The 16,361-nt window shown below is 40.1% G+C and overlaps 1 protein-coding gene across 2 annotated transcripts; it reads right to left on the reverse strand.

The window, feature by feature from the left end:
• Window positions 1-308: 308 nt before the first annotated feature.
• Window positions 309-15,610, reverse strand: TTC22 (tetratricopeptide repeat domain 22). 2 transcript variants are annotated; one of them, XM_063300136.1, is made up of 7 exons: window positions 15,001-15,610; window positions 11,496-11,551; window positions 8,035-8,150; window positions 6,802-6,920; window positions 5,133-5,294; window positions 4,441-4,593; window positions 309-919 (listed from the first exon to the last, which is right to left on the reverse strand). In XM_063300136.1, the coding sequence occupies exons 1-7, from the start codon at window positions 15,556-15,558 to the stop codon at window positions 389-391; spliced, it is 1,695 nt and encodes a 564-aa protein (XP_063156206.1). In that variant the 5' UTR covers window positions 15,559-15,610; the 3' UTR covers window positions 309-388. The 2 variants fall into 2 exon arrangements, with proteins under 2 accessions (XP_063156206.1, XP_063156207.1); XM_063300137.1 differs by lacking the exon at window positions 5,133-5,294.
• Between the last annotated feature and the right edge of the window lie 751 nt (window positions 15,611-16,361).

Consider the following 16,361-nt stretch of genomic DNA (forward strand, 5'->3'; position numbering starts at 1 on the left):
CTTATTTTTTATACATTCTCTGTTTCCTCCTCACTTTTTTTCTGACATCTTGTCTACGAATTTGCATAGGGTTGAAAACTTGCACTCATTTTGGTTGGTCCTCATAAAAGTATCATGCACAAACACATCTATACACACAATATTCAGTGTTTTCCTGTTTAAAAAAAGGACCCATATTTCTGAATGAATTATTTAAAAGAAGAAAAAAGAACAGACATTTCTGAAGATCATCATACATATCTTGGTTTCTCCAGAAGTACACAAGATACTTGAGTCTGTAGAAAACATAGTGGCTCTCAAATACACAGTTTCTTTTGCTAAACAAAGAGCATTTAATTACTTTAAGGTGGTAGATAGATGAAGAAGCATCTTCACTTGAAGCAGCAGTTCAAAAAGACAGTGAACGTTCACTCAACCTGGGCCGGTTAAAATCACACTTCATGGTCTCAAAAAGCAGCTTTACCAGTTCAGTCTTCCCTTGAGCCAACATAGCTTTGGAAAGTTCAAGTACCTCGTTGGTGTGATGCCGACAGACCAGCCGAAGTTCCTGTTGCACCTGCTGGTTTGGATATTTGTCTTCCGCCTTCTTTACCCACATCTCTACCTCCTTCATCAGTATCTCCATATTTATCCTCTTCTGAGCAAACAGGGTAAGCAGCAGTTCCATTAAACACCGGAAGCTCTCTCTGTGTGTGGAACCCACATCGTCCAGCTCTACGGCCTGCTTGAAGCATTCCATGGCCTCCAGTGTCTCATTTTTAATCCAAAGGCATTTCCCCTTCAGCACCTGGAGCTCAGGCAAGACACTTCCCAGATCTAATTCCATAGCTTTAGCAAAGAGCAAAAGGGCTTTGTTCAGGGCATTTTCATCCACAAGGAAAAGCTCCTGCATGGCATCTACTCCCAGGTAGTAATATACCTAGAAATAAAAACGGGGGGAAAAAAGCATCATCTTTTATCTAAGGAACCAAGAAGGAGCACAGGATCCCGAAAACCACAATCTTAAACCTCAATGGTTAAAGAAATATTTTGTCAATGTAGTTGTAATCAATCATGAAATATTTTCCAAGGAGGAAGATCTTGAACCTCAAAGTTTTCTAGCATCAGACTCTGATCAGTCTCTAGAGCGGTGTTTCTCAACCTTGGCATGTGTAGACTTCAACTCCCAGAGCTCCCCAGCCATTCCCCAGTCCACACATCTTCAAGCTGCCATGGTTGAGAAACTCTGCTCCAGAGACAGAGCATAAGAGAACCACCTTGCAGAAAACCCTGGTGCATCCCTTCTATCACGGGAAGGACTGCTGCTACTTCTTTTCTTTTTCTTCTTTCTTTTGCCAACCAAAGAACATGTCATGAATTTAATGATGCCGTCTGAAAGCTAGGACGTTCCGTTCTTCTTCTCTTTTAGGAGTTTGTTTTTTTTAAATAGATGTGTTAGATGCTTAACACAGATCTTTTTGCTGGGATTTTTGGCCCCAAACTGGTAGAAAATTACAGGTCTATTATTCAGCAGTATGCTACAACCTTTTTATAGCACTATCTTCTGCTGCTCAAAGGTCTGTCAAAAGGACGCCAAGGGCTGGATGAAGTTGCTCATGCTTGCCCTGGACACAGACTTTTGAAGAGAGAAGTTGCCTAAGATATGCTGCTGCAGAACAATTTCAGTTTTTTACATTAGGCAAAGTAGAAGCTACTTGGCAGATAGTTATCAAGAAAGCATATTGGCCAAGAGAATAAAAAATTCATAGGTTATGTTAAGTTCAACAAGCTCCACTCATTTCATCTTATAAGAGGTGGGTGAATCACCATTTAATACTAGAGTTATACTTCCTAATCTGGACAAAATGCTGTGCTGAGTCAGATCTAGCAAAACCTATGGTAGGTATTTGACCATCCCGTTTTGGGTAGGAGATCCCAAAATGGGGAAGTCAAAACCAACCAACCAACCCAGAAGAAAGCCGTGGTAAACCAATTTCATGCAGTTGCTACAAAAACCTATATGGATGTGTCTGTGGAGTCACCAAAAGTCAAGCTCAGCTTCACAAATAATTGACTTTATTTGTGAGAACAGGACATTATTTCCTTAAGGTGTTGAAAATATTGTTGCTGTGTTTAATGAGTTAATTGCTGGGTTGGCTGCTGTGGCTCATTCCAGAGCTTGCAATGCCTGGAGCTACAAAGGACATTGTAATGGTCTGTGGGAATGACCTTGGGAGACAGGAGGAAGAGCCGCAGCCCAGACAACCGTCATGCAAAAGGCATCTCAGCCCTTAGAAGGAAAAGGGGCGTGGGAAGCATCCCAGAAGGGACCCTCCCTAGTTTTCTGGAAAGGAAAAGGAAAAGAGGGGAGAAAGACTTTCAGACTTGCAAGATTCTGTTAGCGTAACCTTACAATAAAGGTAGTGTTAGTACTCATGGTTTGTGCCTGGATTACCCTGAAGGGCTGACATACATGTAATCTTAAATCTATAATCAATACAAATGTTTCATTTAAAAAATCAGGCCTACTTCTATTTAGGGGAAAGGATACAATGTTTACAAGCCTTCTATTGCTCATTCCTGCAGATAGATAGACAGACAGATATGAACAGGGACTTTTCCAGCTAAGATTTATGCTTATGTAAAACTAGCCTGGTCAGCCTGATGATAATTTGCAATTTTTCTGCTCAGGTAAAGTGCCTCTTTCACCACCTGCATTCCACTGTCTATTGGCGAGGGGGGGAGAATGAGTTCCTTCTTGATGTTCCCATTGTTCAATATTTATTTATATGACTGACTTGGGTTCCCTCTTTCCAGCGCAGCTTCCAAGGCAGATTATGTCTAAAGTTACTATACAGTTTGTTTATTTGTTTATTAAACATATTTGTATGTCACTGCAATCAAAAATGACTCTCAGTACCTCATATAGATATACGTAATATAAAACAAATCCACATAAAAATAAAAACAGGACCATGCTACAAGAATAGAAAGAAAATAAAAGATGGCAACATCAAATCAAATCAGGGGAAGGCTTCCAGAAAAGCTCGGGTTTGGGGATCTTGTGGAAAACCAGCAGAGAGAGCCAGCCTGATCTCCACAGAGTGGTATTCCACAAAGTTGGTATTGCAAGAGAAAAGTGCCTCAGCAATCCAAACTCTGAAAGTGTGGGATCTGTAGTGGATTCTCCCTGCTGGATCTCTATAAAGTAGAGACATTTGGGCCATGTGGTTAGGTGAGCTCTGCTCGTTAATGTGGTTAGGTTATTCTTAGGAGCTGGATCGTGTTCATGGCTTCCAGTGCTGGGTTTTGTTAACTACAGCTGTGATTTTAACCCTTGTATGCCACCCAGAGTCACTTTTGGGAGATGGGTGGCCTTACAAATTGTGGTGATGATGATGATGATGATGATGATGATGATAGCCTAATCCTTTAAGATTCAACAGCAAATAGGAGGAAACAAAAAAGACCTTAACAATTTGGGGCTAACTTATCTCAATGTTCATTGTCTCTTGTAAAAACATCCCTAAATGTTAAGTTCTTCTGTGAGGGCTTTCACAGAATGAATGAAGGTGAGCAATATCCTAGCTGTTAACCACTCTCTCCAGGATGGCTCACCTGGCACCTTCTTTATGACTTTTTTCAGTGTCATGTGAACATATGTATATTTAACCAGAACTTAATTTGCTTATATATACATATACATATACATATACAACTAGAACTTTTAAATCAGCAAGCCAATGCTTTAAATACATTTGGTCTCTATTTAGTGTGGTCTTTTTAATCTGATTTGTTGTTTTTTCTGCTGAAAAAAAAGTATGCTGAATTGCTATTATTTTCTGCTGGTTTTAATTATTGCATATTGCATCTTTAAAATTACAGATATTATAGTTTGCTCAGACTTAGAATATTTTGAGATCAGCAGCAGCCGGGGGTGGGGGGGTGGGGGGGTGGGGAGAGGAATCAGAGTGACATAAGCAACATTGCAGTATCACAATGCAAGCCCTACCCACTCAGCAAGGGGCTGAGTGTCTGATGTGAAGTTACAAGAGCTTGTGGACCCTCCTATTCTTGATTGGCTGTATCAATTTAATAAATCAATGAACAGATATTTTTAAAATGGGAGCAAATTGATTTTGAACAAATAAACAAGAACAACTTGTCAGTCCCATACTGTGGCTTGCTGAATAACAACATTTTACTATCTGTTTTCAGATTAGGTTTCTAATCCACCATCACCAGCTTCAAAGTGACTTAAAAGACTTCATAGCTGCAGATCCCAGCATCACTGTCTTCTCTCTGTAAATCTCACATCTCTTCCCATCAATTCCCATCAATCCTTCTGGAATAGCTGCCCAATGCCTTTGGATTAGTAGCCCTAAGAATTCTCCATCTGGGAGTACCCTAAAACAGTGAATTCAGGGAAAATATCTGGACAGTATGGATGCTTTCACTTACTTGGCCAAGGTCAAGGTAAGTTTTCAGACAAGGATGTACTTTGATGACTTTTTCAAGATCAACTTTGGCCCCAAAAAGGTTGCTCTGGTCTGGCATTCCAGCCAAGCCTATCTTCACACGTTCCACATCACGTAAATACAGTTTAATCAGCATCTAAAGAGAGGTACAGAGATAAGTTGACTTCATTTGTTTTTATCACTGCTGAAACCTTGGGGAGCTGCTGAACGAGAGAATATATAACCCCATATACCCCATTTTGGGGCTCCTAGAAGCTGAAAAGGGAGCAGAGGAATGTAATCTGTCTAAGGCATTCCCCTGGAAAATAAGAGGTGGCACCAGTAACTACTAAACAGCTGTACCAAGGCAGGAAGATTGGGATGAAAACTTAGAGGGTTTCTGGGTGAGGAATTTTAAGACCTCCAGACTTTCACTGTGTAGGCTCAACTCCTCTGCTACACCTTTTTAATGTCAATGTTATATTATGTTGTTAATATAGTTAAATGAACATGTTTTTCCCTGTTAGTTTGATGTAATAACAGACTTTTTAAAATGCATTGGATCCTTCAAAAATGCTCTCACTGGGTAGGATCTGCACTGACAGAATAAGCACTAACTTTAATTATCTGTACAAAAGTATTCCCAGTTCTTCTGCCATGTGACCAAGTGGGTGGTTTTAAGGGTGAGCTACATACCTTGGCACGCATACAATACGCCTGCCAGTTAAGTCCTGGATCAGGCAATACATCCAGAGCCATGTTGCAAACTGCCTTTGCCATCTCTAGCTTGCCAAGGAAATGGAAGATTTTTGATAGGCGGTTGAGAACAGGTGGATTAGCTCTAGCAACTTCTATTGCCTTAAAAGCAAACACATTCACAAGGCATTTTCCTCCATTAGTCAGTTGGCCATGAACAAGGAAAACTATGATCAGTTATATTCACAATTTGGACACAGATCAACAGGTGGGGCTCTTTAGCCACTTATGTTAGGTGGGAAATCAATAAAAGAAGGGATTTCTCCACTATGCTAATAATGGTTGCTACTATAAAAGCCTGGTTACCCATTTTGACTTAATGATATCACTTCCTTCCCAGAACAGACCTGTGTAGAGCAGCTTTATAAACAACAATAATTCTAATTCTAAGGAAGTTGATGTGTCCAGCAGCCATATTCTTGTCACAACCCTACCTGGATGCTGCATTAAACTACACCTCCCATAATAATCAGCCAGTTAGTTGGGGTGAGAGGGATTGTAGTCCAAGACATGTAAAGTCACCAGGCTGTCTGACAAGCCATTTTAAAAATGGAAGATCTCACTTTAGACAAGCCCTTGGCTTCTTTAATGAAAGGATACTTGGCCAGTTCCCTAGAAAGAACTGAAGATTTAGCAAAGAAAAGGCATCTGAGGTTATTTAGACCTGATTAAGGTTTAAGGCTTTAGGGACGTTCCTCAAGTCAGTCATCTAAAATTACAGGCAGTAGCATATGTCTCTCCTGGTCCTCTTTCTCCTTTGTAATTGTGAAGCTTGGAGGAAGCATTTTGCTTTTCTTCTTGCACCCAAAGGAGAAGATGAAACCAATCAAATCATCCTTTCATTATAGCCCTGGGGTGTTTCTTCTGAGCACATCTCCTTGTTTTAAGTACTCATTGTTATATAAAAAAGGAGTGGGGGTAGTACGTGCTTCCCCCACATTTCTGTTTGGACTGAACTTGCCCCCATATCAGTGCCCCAAACTTCCTATCTTAAGAAAAAAAAAAAGATGAAGTATTGTTCTTCTTACATCCCTCTGAACAAAACTGTGTGAATGGGATTGTAATCAAGCAGGATTTCCTACTCAGCAGAGCATTCCGCAGACACTCATGCAAATGCTTGAGTTTGTACTATTCAGTGCAGCCCGTTGGGGGGCTGAGGAGGTGCGCCAGCATGCATGGGTCTGGCCTCTTAGACGGATGTACCCAGCTCAGGTTAGATTCTCAACACAGCCAGAATTCTTCACATCTGCTTCCAATTAACTGATTGGCAAGCTCCCTTGTTACACCTTTCCGCTTGACCCTGCAATGTAGCTTAGGGGTGTGTGTGTATGTGTATATATTTGATTTAGGGCTGGGAAGGGAAGGATAAATCTCACTCACTTTCAATCCCACCAACAATTGTAATAGGAACAGGGAGGAAAATGGAGGGGAAGGTATAGTGCTAGTTATGTGTGCTCCATATAATACAATATGTATTTGATTACAAGCAGTAGGAAGAACAGAAAAAAAAAGAAATATCTAATATATTGTCAGGAAGGAATTGTTGTGTACATGAGAAAATGAGCACCATTCCCTTCTCTGCATTTTTGCAATGATTATACAAGCCTACCTTTCCAAAGCAATCCAGGGGATCAGTTCCAGCATAACCACAGTCATCAATACCCATGGGAGTAGTTGAGAAAGAATCTTTCCTTTCTAGCAACATCCCAAGATAGCACCAGGCCAAAGCTAAAGAAAAAGTAAGGTATACTTCAGAGCAGATCATTCCATTCAGAAATAAATGGTGAATTTCTGCCTTATTATTAAACTTAAATTTTCCCTTATTAATTGGAAACAACCCCTGGGATGATATAGCAGAAAAGGTGGGAAATAGTTTGCTAGCTGACCTTGGTGGTTCTGAGAAGCTAAACTGGCTCAGTCCTTGTTTGTACATGGATGGGGAACCATCAGGAAAGTACAGGTCTGTAGGCTAGAAAAGTATCCTGGAGGGTAATTCCAAACTACTTAAGTAATGCTGCCAAGAAAACTACAAGGATGCGTCCATGGAGTCACCAAGAGTTGAGTTCAGTTCATAGGAATCATGCATTAGAGCATTCCTCTTCACTGCTTCTGACCATTCAAGGAAGCTGGTGGAAAGTGGAGAGCAGCTTACACTTATTGCAGCTCACATTATATAAATAATTGGAATAAATAAATGCCCACATATTTATATATTCATCATTCTGTTTATATTGCTCTGTATCTATTTTTATTTCATTTTTATGCCTGCATGTATTGCCTTGCCTATTTTTTCCAAACCAAAAGACACCAGCTAATATGTATGGGAGGTGCAGCAACAAAAATGATAGAAGTGTGCAGAAAGCTCTTTAGGATCCAAGATAGAAACTTTTATTACTTGGACAGAAGCATCTGATTATGCAGAATTGATTGCAATCAACTTGGGGGATGTAAACCTTCTGGTAATGTTATGAAATTGAGGCAACGTTGCTGGTAAGAAAATGGAATTGTGTTTGTATGTGTGTGTGTGTGTGTGTTGTAGGAAGTGAGCCATATTGGTCTATGGTAACAACCAACCTATCTTCCCTCCCTTCCCCCTCTCTATCCGAATTTAAATCCTACATCACATGAGACACTCTATGGATCTGATCAACTGAGCTGCAGCATGAACGCTTATGCCTTATAATGAAAACAGTCAGAAAAGGTGTTGCCAGATTTTGTGTTGTGTGTCTGTGTGCAAGCAAATACCTGCATTCTGGCAGGTGGTACCCCAATGGTCTGACCTGGCCTGGTCCTTACTATGGCCTTTGGGGGCTAAGGATTATTGATAAATCATTTCCCCTACCTCTGTAGTGTAGATTAGAAGACTTCAGGACTTGTTGAAGCAAAACTAGAGTTCTGTTGAAAGCCGGCAATCTCTTCTCCTCATCCTCACCTTTGTTCATCCACATCCCATCTAATCTAAAACAAAAAAAAGGAACTAATATTATTCATATGTATAGATGTTGGACTTATTGGCAACTTACTTTGCTAAAAATTCCGATAGAATTAATATCCTTTATTAAAAAAATCAAATGTTAGAAATACTTCTTTGAATTCTGCTTTCCCCTCCTCCTCTAACTGTGATACTTCTAGAAAGTTATGTGGTCCAGAGGAAAGCTGTTGTACCATTGTGAATTAGCCACTTCTATTATCTTTTGATTCATTCTTGTAACTTGCCAATGGGAAGTTGCCAAATTATTCCACAGAGAAAAAGTTGGTATAAAGTTATCAGACATGGAATGCTTTCAGACAAGGTTTTTAATGTACAACCACCCTGCCTCATTCAAGTCATTGTCTTCATCCTGTATATGTTATTTATTTATTTGATTTATATATCAAATTTATTCACTGCCCATCTCACTCAGAAAGACACTCTGGGCAGTTTATATAAAATAGGAATAAAATGTCAAAATACAATAAAACAATATAATAAAAACAATCTTCTTAATAAATAATATGTTCCAAGAGGTAGATGGTAAAAAGTTCTTAATTTAATTTCCAGGGAGCACCTTTAGAGTGCTAACCACCCCCAGGGTTGGTTATCCCTCTTCACGCCCCGCGTGAGATGGCAGAGTCAGGTCTTCACTCCTTTCCAGAAGGCCAGGAGAGTGAGGGTTTGCCTCACCTCTGGGGGAAGAGTATTCCATAGGGTGGGGGCAACGGCAGAGAAGGCTGTCGTCCTGGGACCCGCCAGCTGACATTCTTTCAGAGACAGGAGCCGTGACATGCCCTCTCTGCCTGACTGAGTGGGACAGGTTGATGTCAGGTGGATGAGACAGTTCCCTCAGGTAACCTAGACCCCTGCCATGTAGGTTTCAAAGGTAATAACCAACACCTTGAATTGGACCTGGAAGCAGGCTGGCACCCAGCGCAGCTCCTGTGTCAGTTATATGTCCACTGCTTGTTTTGTCTATATGAAAAATGGTACCAAAAGATATATTTTGAACTGTTAGAAGCATGCATATAGGAACTGATGAAAGGGGAGTGGAGGACATTAGTCTGTGGTGCCCAACATGTGCACAGAACTTAGTGAGAAGATTCCACTAAAAAGGGATTCTGAAGTGTGAATTCTAAATGTAATTACTGCTCTTAAGTCGTATGTTGCAACTTGTTCAGGATAAACAGTCTCATTTCAGTATTTGTAATATTGCTGTTTTATCAAAACTGACACGTTCTAATTGTTCAGCTTTTATGGAATAAACACCCCAGCAGAAAAAACTGACAATATTTAAGAAGTCTTGGAACAGTAAATTCTTAGATAGTATTCAGCCACATATCCTCTTCATGTGTCATCTACTCATACACAGTGAAATACTTAAACACATTTTTGGATTAAGTATTTAATTTGCATTATTTATGTTTGAAAACAGTTCTATTTTACTTTTAAAAAGGAGCATCGATGGCTGTTCAATTGCCAAAGAACAGGGAATGCAGTTGTAGAACAATGATAAGCCCTTTTCAGTCTGGCATCTCAAAGTAGATACTAGTACTATTTAGTAACAAAATACAGAAGTCTCAAGGCATTTCATTGTTTCTGATAGTACATCTAGGTAATTAATTTCACATCAGTTACTAAATAGTGATTCAGACCGTTCCACATGTTTTAGTATCAGAATTCATCCAGATATTCATTAGCTAAATATGTCTACAAGAAGTTTTAACACATTTATCTAAATGCCAAATTAAATATGAGACTTGCAATTAAGGTAAAGGTTTCCCTTGACTTTAAGTCCAGTCGTGTCTGACTCTAGGGGGCGGTGCTCATCTCTGTTTCAAAGCCGAAGAGCCGGCGTTTGTCTGTAGACACTTCTGTGGTCATGTGGCCGGCATGACTAAACGGAACGCCGTTACCTGCCTGCCGAAGCGGTGCCTATTAATCTACTCACATTTGCATGTTTTCGAACTGCTAGGTTGGCAGGAGCTGGGACTAGTAATGTGAGCTCACCCCGTCATGTGGATTTGAACCACCAACCTTCCAATCAGCAAGCTCAGCAGCTCAGCAGAGGGAGGGAGCAATTTTTGTGAAGATTTCCCCTCTTTTCCTTGATTGAAATGGCCCCTTCCATTCCATTGGTGTTAAATTTCATTGCTGGCGTCACAAATGAGAGATTGTTACAGTCGCCCCAGTATGATACTTTCCCTCCCTGTCCCCACTGCAAAATTATCTGACCTCAACCTTTGTTTTTTAAGTGATGTGACCGAAAGTGACACGTTTAACCTCACATATTTTAGCATTGACCCCTTTTTAGGAATCTTGTATGACTGCAGTATAATCTGGCTTTCCCAGTTGTGTTCATCATACAATGAACACCAATTTCCCACCAGCCTGGCTGGGAATTCTCAGAGCTGGATTCTCAAGACATCAGAACAGTGCCAGGGAATATCAGGGATTCTCAAGACATCAGAACAGTACAGGGAAAGGCGCTGTAGTATTAAATCCAGGGGCAAAAGAGAATACAAGCTGGGGCATTTGTGGTCAGATCTCCTCACAAGAGGTTTACTAAATAAAGGTGCAGTCCTACTACTTTTGGCAGATGAGCCCCCTGCTGTTCTAACAATATCATAACCAGTGGGTAGCAATCTTACGGGAAGCAGTGGGAAAGTGGGGAATAAGGGATTTGGTTTATTGGAGAAGACCTCAGCCTAGAGGGGAGAGATGTAGGATGAAAGTGTTTCAAAGAGACTCTTCCTTAATTAAATCACTATAATTAAGGTTGAAGAGAGCCAGTTTGGTGTAGTGTTTAAGGCATCAGAATAGGAACTGGGAGACCGTGAGTTCTAGTTCCGCCTTAGGCACAGAGCCAGTTGGGGGACCTTGGGCCAGTCACTTTCTCTCAGCCCTAGGAAGGAGGCAGTGGCAAATCACTTCCCAAAAACCTTGCCAAGAAAACTACAGGGACTTGTCGAGGCAGTCTCCGAAAATCAGACGCGATTGAACGGATTACAAAAACCTTATTATATCATTTTAAAACATTCTGTAAATCTGATTGTAGTTCTCTTATCATCGTCTTGATACTTTAATGGAGTTTTTATCAGGATACAGATTAATAAGGGTAAACATTGTGAACTGGTTGAAATAATAGTAAGATTTTTTTTTTTAAAAAATCATGTTTTAAAATACAGTAACAACTGTTCATGCTCTAGCTGTGAAACTTATGTTAGTTTGTCCCAGGATGTTCTCCTCCTGTTTTTTGTTTTGATATCTGTTCTTTGAGGAGAGGTGTGATGGTGACTTTTCATTCTGGATTCCTTCCCGTGTCTCACCTGATATGCAGAGTGGCCATGGCAAAGTACCAGCTCCTTCTCTCCTCCAAAGGGATCTGAAATTGGGGGGGGGGGGAGGGGGGAGGCAGAGAAAGGGTCAAATAAGCAGGTAATGATTGAGTGATTGCATTCCCCCAATACCATTCATGGGACATTATTTCACGAAATCAAAGATTGTAGTTGGTAGCCCTGCTCTTGCTCCAATCCAAAGATCATATAGACTACTGTAATGTGCTCTACATGGGGTACCCTTGAAGAATATCTGGAAGCTACAAGGTGCCCCAAGGTCAGCACATGTAACACCTTTGCTACATGCGCATTGGGTGCCAGTTTGCTTCCGGGTCCAATTCAAGGTGTTGGTTATGACCTTTAAAAACCTACATGGCATAGGTCCAGGCTACCTGCAGGACCGGCTCACATCCATCCCATCGACCCATCCCACCCAGTGGTGCAGAGGGGGCATGTTACAGACCCCATCTGTAAAAGAATTCCATCTGGTGGGGTCTAGGATATGGGCCTTCTCTGCAGTAGCTCCCGCCCTCTGGAACATTCTTCCCCTGGAGGTGAGACAAGCCCCCTCGCTCCTGGACTTCTGTAAAAAAATTAAGAACCTGGTTTTGCCAACATGCCTGGAGCAGGAAGGGGAACAGTCATTCCTGGGGATGGCTAGTGCCCTAGACTGGCCCTAGAATGGCCCTTTTACTCACAGACTGATAGAGAACTTTTAGCCTTCTGGATTTTATCATATTTTATATTTTTATTGTTTATTTATATTCATATTTATTGTATTTATAATTGCATTGAATTTTCAACTTTGCTTTTATTGTAAACTGCCCAGAGTCCCTCCTTTGGGGAGAGACGGGTGGTGGTAAAATTTGATAAATAAATAATAAATAAATAAACATAACACAAAATGTAAAGGCCATGTCATTTGACATAATAAATTGAATCCTAAAAATGAAGAGCTTAATTAGCTCATCAGCTCTATAAAAAAGTTTCAGTAGTAATTATCTGTCCTGTCCTGCAAATCTACTGAGAGAGGAGACTGACATAAAGAAGTATTAAAGTATATACGGTGTTAAATGGAATCATAGCAGCACCATTTAAAAAAGCACAGTTGGAAACTAAATGCCGTGGTAAAAATCAAAACACAGTTTAGAAACAAACAAACAAACAAAAAGAGAAACAAAACTGGAGCAGGTCATGCCGTTTTTGGGGCTTCTGAATCAGACACTTTCTTGTGGCTGAATATTCTCATGCATGCTATGTAGTTATCAAACCCCAGTCAGATGAATTATCTTCACTGAGAAAACATCTCCTTTCCTTGGTTATATCAAATTGCCAGTTTATGCAAATGGATCACCTTTAATAAATTAATTGCTAATTGATTATAAATCATGGGATTAATTCACTAATGATTCTTTATATAGGTGACACTTCAAAAGATCACAAATACAGCAAATTGAAAAAGTAGTTTTCTTATTACAGGAAGCTCTGGGTTAAAGAACGCTCTTTTTAAATGTCTGTATGGCAACCCTTTTAAAAAATATTTTTAAAGTTTATTCTGATGCCTCTCTGTTTTCTCCAATGTCCTAAGAACTTTGGATCCTGCACAATCGTGCAAAATTAAATATAAACCAGCCCTTTAGTGTAAATATTGTGCTATTGCATATAATTCCAGTTCATCCTCCTGTCGTCTTCTGTGGCCTGTAGTTGCTGAGAGCTATAAACTGGTTGTTAAGAAAGTGGCAACTTTGCAACCGCATTAAACCAAGAAAATAGTAATAATAATGCAGCAAAAGAAAGCAAAGATAGTACCAATGGTAATAGGCACCTTGGGTGCAATTCCAAAGCATCTGGAGCACCACTTGAACACCATCAGCATTGTCAAAATCACCATTAGTCAATTGCAAAAGGCAGTTTTACTTGGAACAGCTGACATCCTGCAACAATACCTTTAACACCATCAAACAACAACATCTGCCTATCCCAGGTCCTTGGGAAGGACTTTATAGGTAGATAAAAATGCCAAATCCAGGCTAAACATCTGGCTAACTGTGCAGCTGTGCAATCTTTAATAATAAAGATTTTAATCAGAAAACTGAAAGTTAAGAGAGGGATGGACCAGGCCTCTTCAGAAACCTGTGAAAGCCCTTGAAATTCAAGTTTGAATGTTTTAACCTGTTAACCCTGGGTTTCTCAACCAGGGTTCTGTGGAATCCTAGAGTTCCACGAGAGGTCACTAGGGGTTCCCTGGGAGATCACAATTTATTTAAAAAATTATTTCAAATTCAGGCAACTTCACATTAAAGAGGTAAATTTCATTATTTTTAGTTTAAGAGCACTGCTAATGCATTTATACAGGCCTACCCATGAAATGAATATCATAATTTTGTAACTTCTGGACTATATTTGAGCCTGAGTGTGCAGGGGTTCCTGAGGCCTGAAAAATATTTCAAGGGTTCTTCCAGCGTCAAAAGGTTGAGAAAGGCTGTATAAAACTAAATCCTTCCTGCCCTGATTATGTCTGGATATTCCCTATAGCCATAAGAAAAGTGCCTATAAAAATGCAGCAGCCAGCAATGAAGCAGTCCTTGGCCTTATTTATTTAGGCTGTTTAAGTCCTTCATGATCAAAAGCAATTTGAAGCATGGACTCCTTTCATTGCTAACCTCTTGGAGAAGGAGTTATAATTCATTAGTATATAACAGCCTCTATTCTGCACAGTGTCCTAAAACATAATTTAACTATGATTTCATGATTAAATTATTGTAGATTGTGCAGAACACACTAAACCACAAACTCCGTTTTATAAGCCACAATGGCTTGGTTCACATGGTATGCTAAGCCATCAGGATAGCTCTGTATCTTACACAAAAGAACACACAAACTTAAGATTCCACCAAAAAACCCTTTTTGCGGCATTATCCATTTTCACTTATTTTTGCACCTAACTTATGCTGGATGAGGAGCTTGATGATGATAAGGGTTCTGGACAAAGGTCTGGCTCAAAATGGGAAAGACCTGGCTCATAATGGGAGAAGCCTGGTTCAGCCCCCTAAAGGTTTTGTTTAATGTAGCAAACTTAATAGTAGATGCACTGCCTAGTATAATAACTTGCACTTTTACCCAAGAGAGGGCAATAGCTAAGTGTATTGTCTTGATGCTGGTGAAAGGTCATCTTACAAGGCCAGCATTTTCCCCAACATGGTGTTGATCCCTTCCAGCATAGTCAATAATCATGGTGTCTGGGGATAATGACAGAGCCCAAAATCTTTGGATAATTTAAACTGAGGAAGGCTATCAGGAATTTTCTCCTGGTACCACGTTGCTTAAGGATCTACTTTGTCTCCTGCAAAATTCCTCTTGCTCTTAACTCCCAGTGTTTGGAGCTTATTTACCCATCACCTGCCTTCTTGGTATTTGTTTAGTCTACGTAATAGAACTCCAATCTCCCACTAAATACAAAATGATATAAAGATGCATAATAACCTATTTACAGTACCTGCTTCCCATAAGCAAGAGCCTTGCTGTAGAGAGTGAGGCCTGCAGTCAGTTTTTCCATCTTCTCCTCTTCATTCATTAGCCTGATATCAAACGCATAAGCATAGCCCTGTTCGGCCAGGCAACGGGCTGCTCCGAGCTGGTGATTTCCCTGCAGCTTGTCTTCTGAATCCAAACCCATTAACTGAGAAAGCTTCTCAGCACACTCAGCCTCTTCTTGCTCATGGTTCAGCCTGTCATAAATGTAAGCCAGGTTGGCCCAAGCATTTAAATTCTCAGGCTTTTCTTCAGTGATATGCAGAAAAATCTCCTTGGCTTGCTCCACCTCCTCCAGGTAGAAAGAAAATATCCCAAGAAGGTTTTGGATGGCATATTGCTGCGAGCCCGTTTCAAACTCCAACTCATAGAGCAGAGTCTCTCGTTTCAACTTCAAGTCTCTCCCTTGGAAACTTATTGGCGCAGAAGTTTCAAAATTTAAATTCATATCTAGATGAAAGTGACCAGGAATATAATCCATCTCGTCAATGAGAGTATCAATGTCCACCTTGGTTTCTTCCATTTTCCCTGCTGGAAAGACTCCTCACCAGTCCAGGAGTCTTCAACCAGCAACTTTCCAGGATTTCCTTTCTTTCTCTCAGTCCTTTAAAATGTGTTTACTTTTCTGTATTCTCCACCTCTTTCTTTACCAGTATTTCTGGTTTAGCTGCTGATTCACATGATGTCTGCAAAAGGAGGAGCCAGATTAAACACCTCTTCTTCCTTAGTCAACCTGCTGCTTCATGTTCACCATTTGATCCGTGAATCAATCAAAGAAGAGATCAGTTCCAGCGAGCCTAATTTTGGTCAATAATGAGCAAGGCAGAACAACTTGGAATACTATCACACTCTGTCGGGGAGCATAGAAATCAGACATTTTGAATAAATGAGTTATTTATAGTATTTATTATAGTTATTTATAATATTTGTAATAGTTAAATCTACATACTGCCACACTAGTATGCATTTCAAAATCAGTAGGCTAGACAGCAAAAAGAGACCTTTTCACATATCATCTATCTTGGATGTCCACACATTATGATCAGTTTGGAGCCTGAGAATCACACCTGGCTGGGAGCATACTTCAAAACATGGAGAGTGGGGCCACACAAAAACTAAACTTGATTTCATTTGCACTGAAAATTAAATTAGTGAGTACAGCTGCTAGTCTATGCATAATGGAATTAATGTAAATTAATTAAATTTTTGTGCTTCAGCTCCATTAAGAACAACAATTTAGAAACAGGGAAGTCACATGTGACTCTGAAGCCTCAAGCTTGTCTACAGCTATGCTCCAGAATATTAAGCTTGGGACAAAATAATGTA

Source organism: Candoia aspera, chromosome 3 (genome assembly GCF_035149785.1).
Source record: "Candoia aspera isolate rCanAsp1 chromosome 3, rCanAsp1.hap2, whole genome shotgun sequence".
In the NCBI taxonomy this organism is placed as follows: domain Eukaryota; kingdom Metazoa; phylum Chordata; class Lepidosauria; order Squamata; family Boidae; genus Candoia; species Candoia aspera.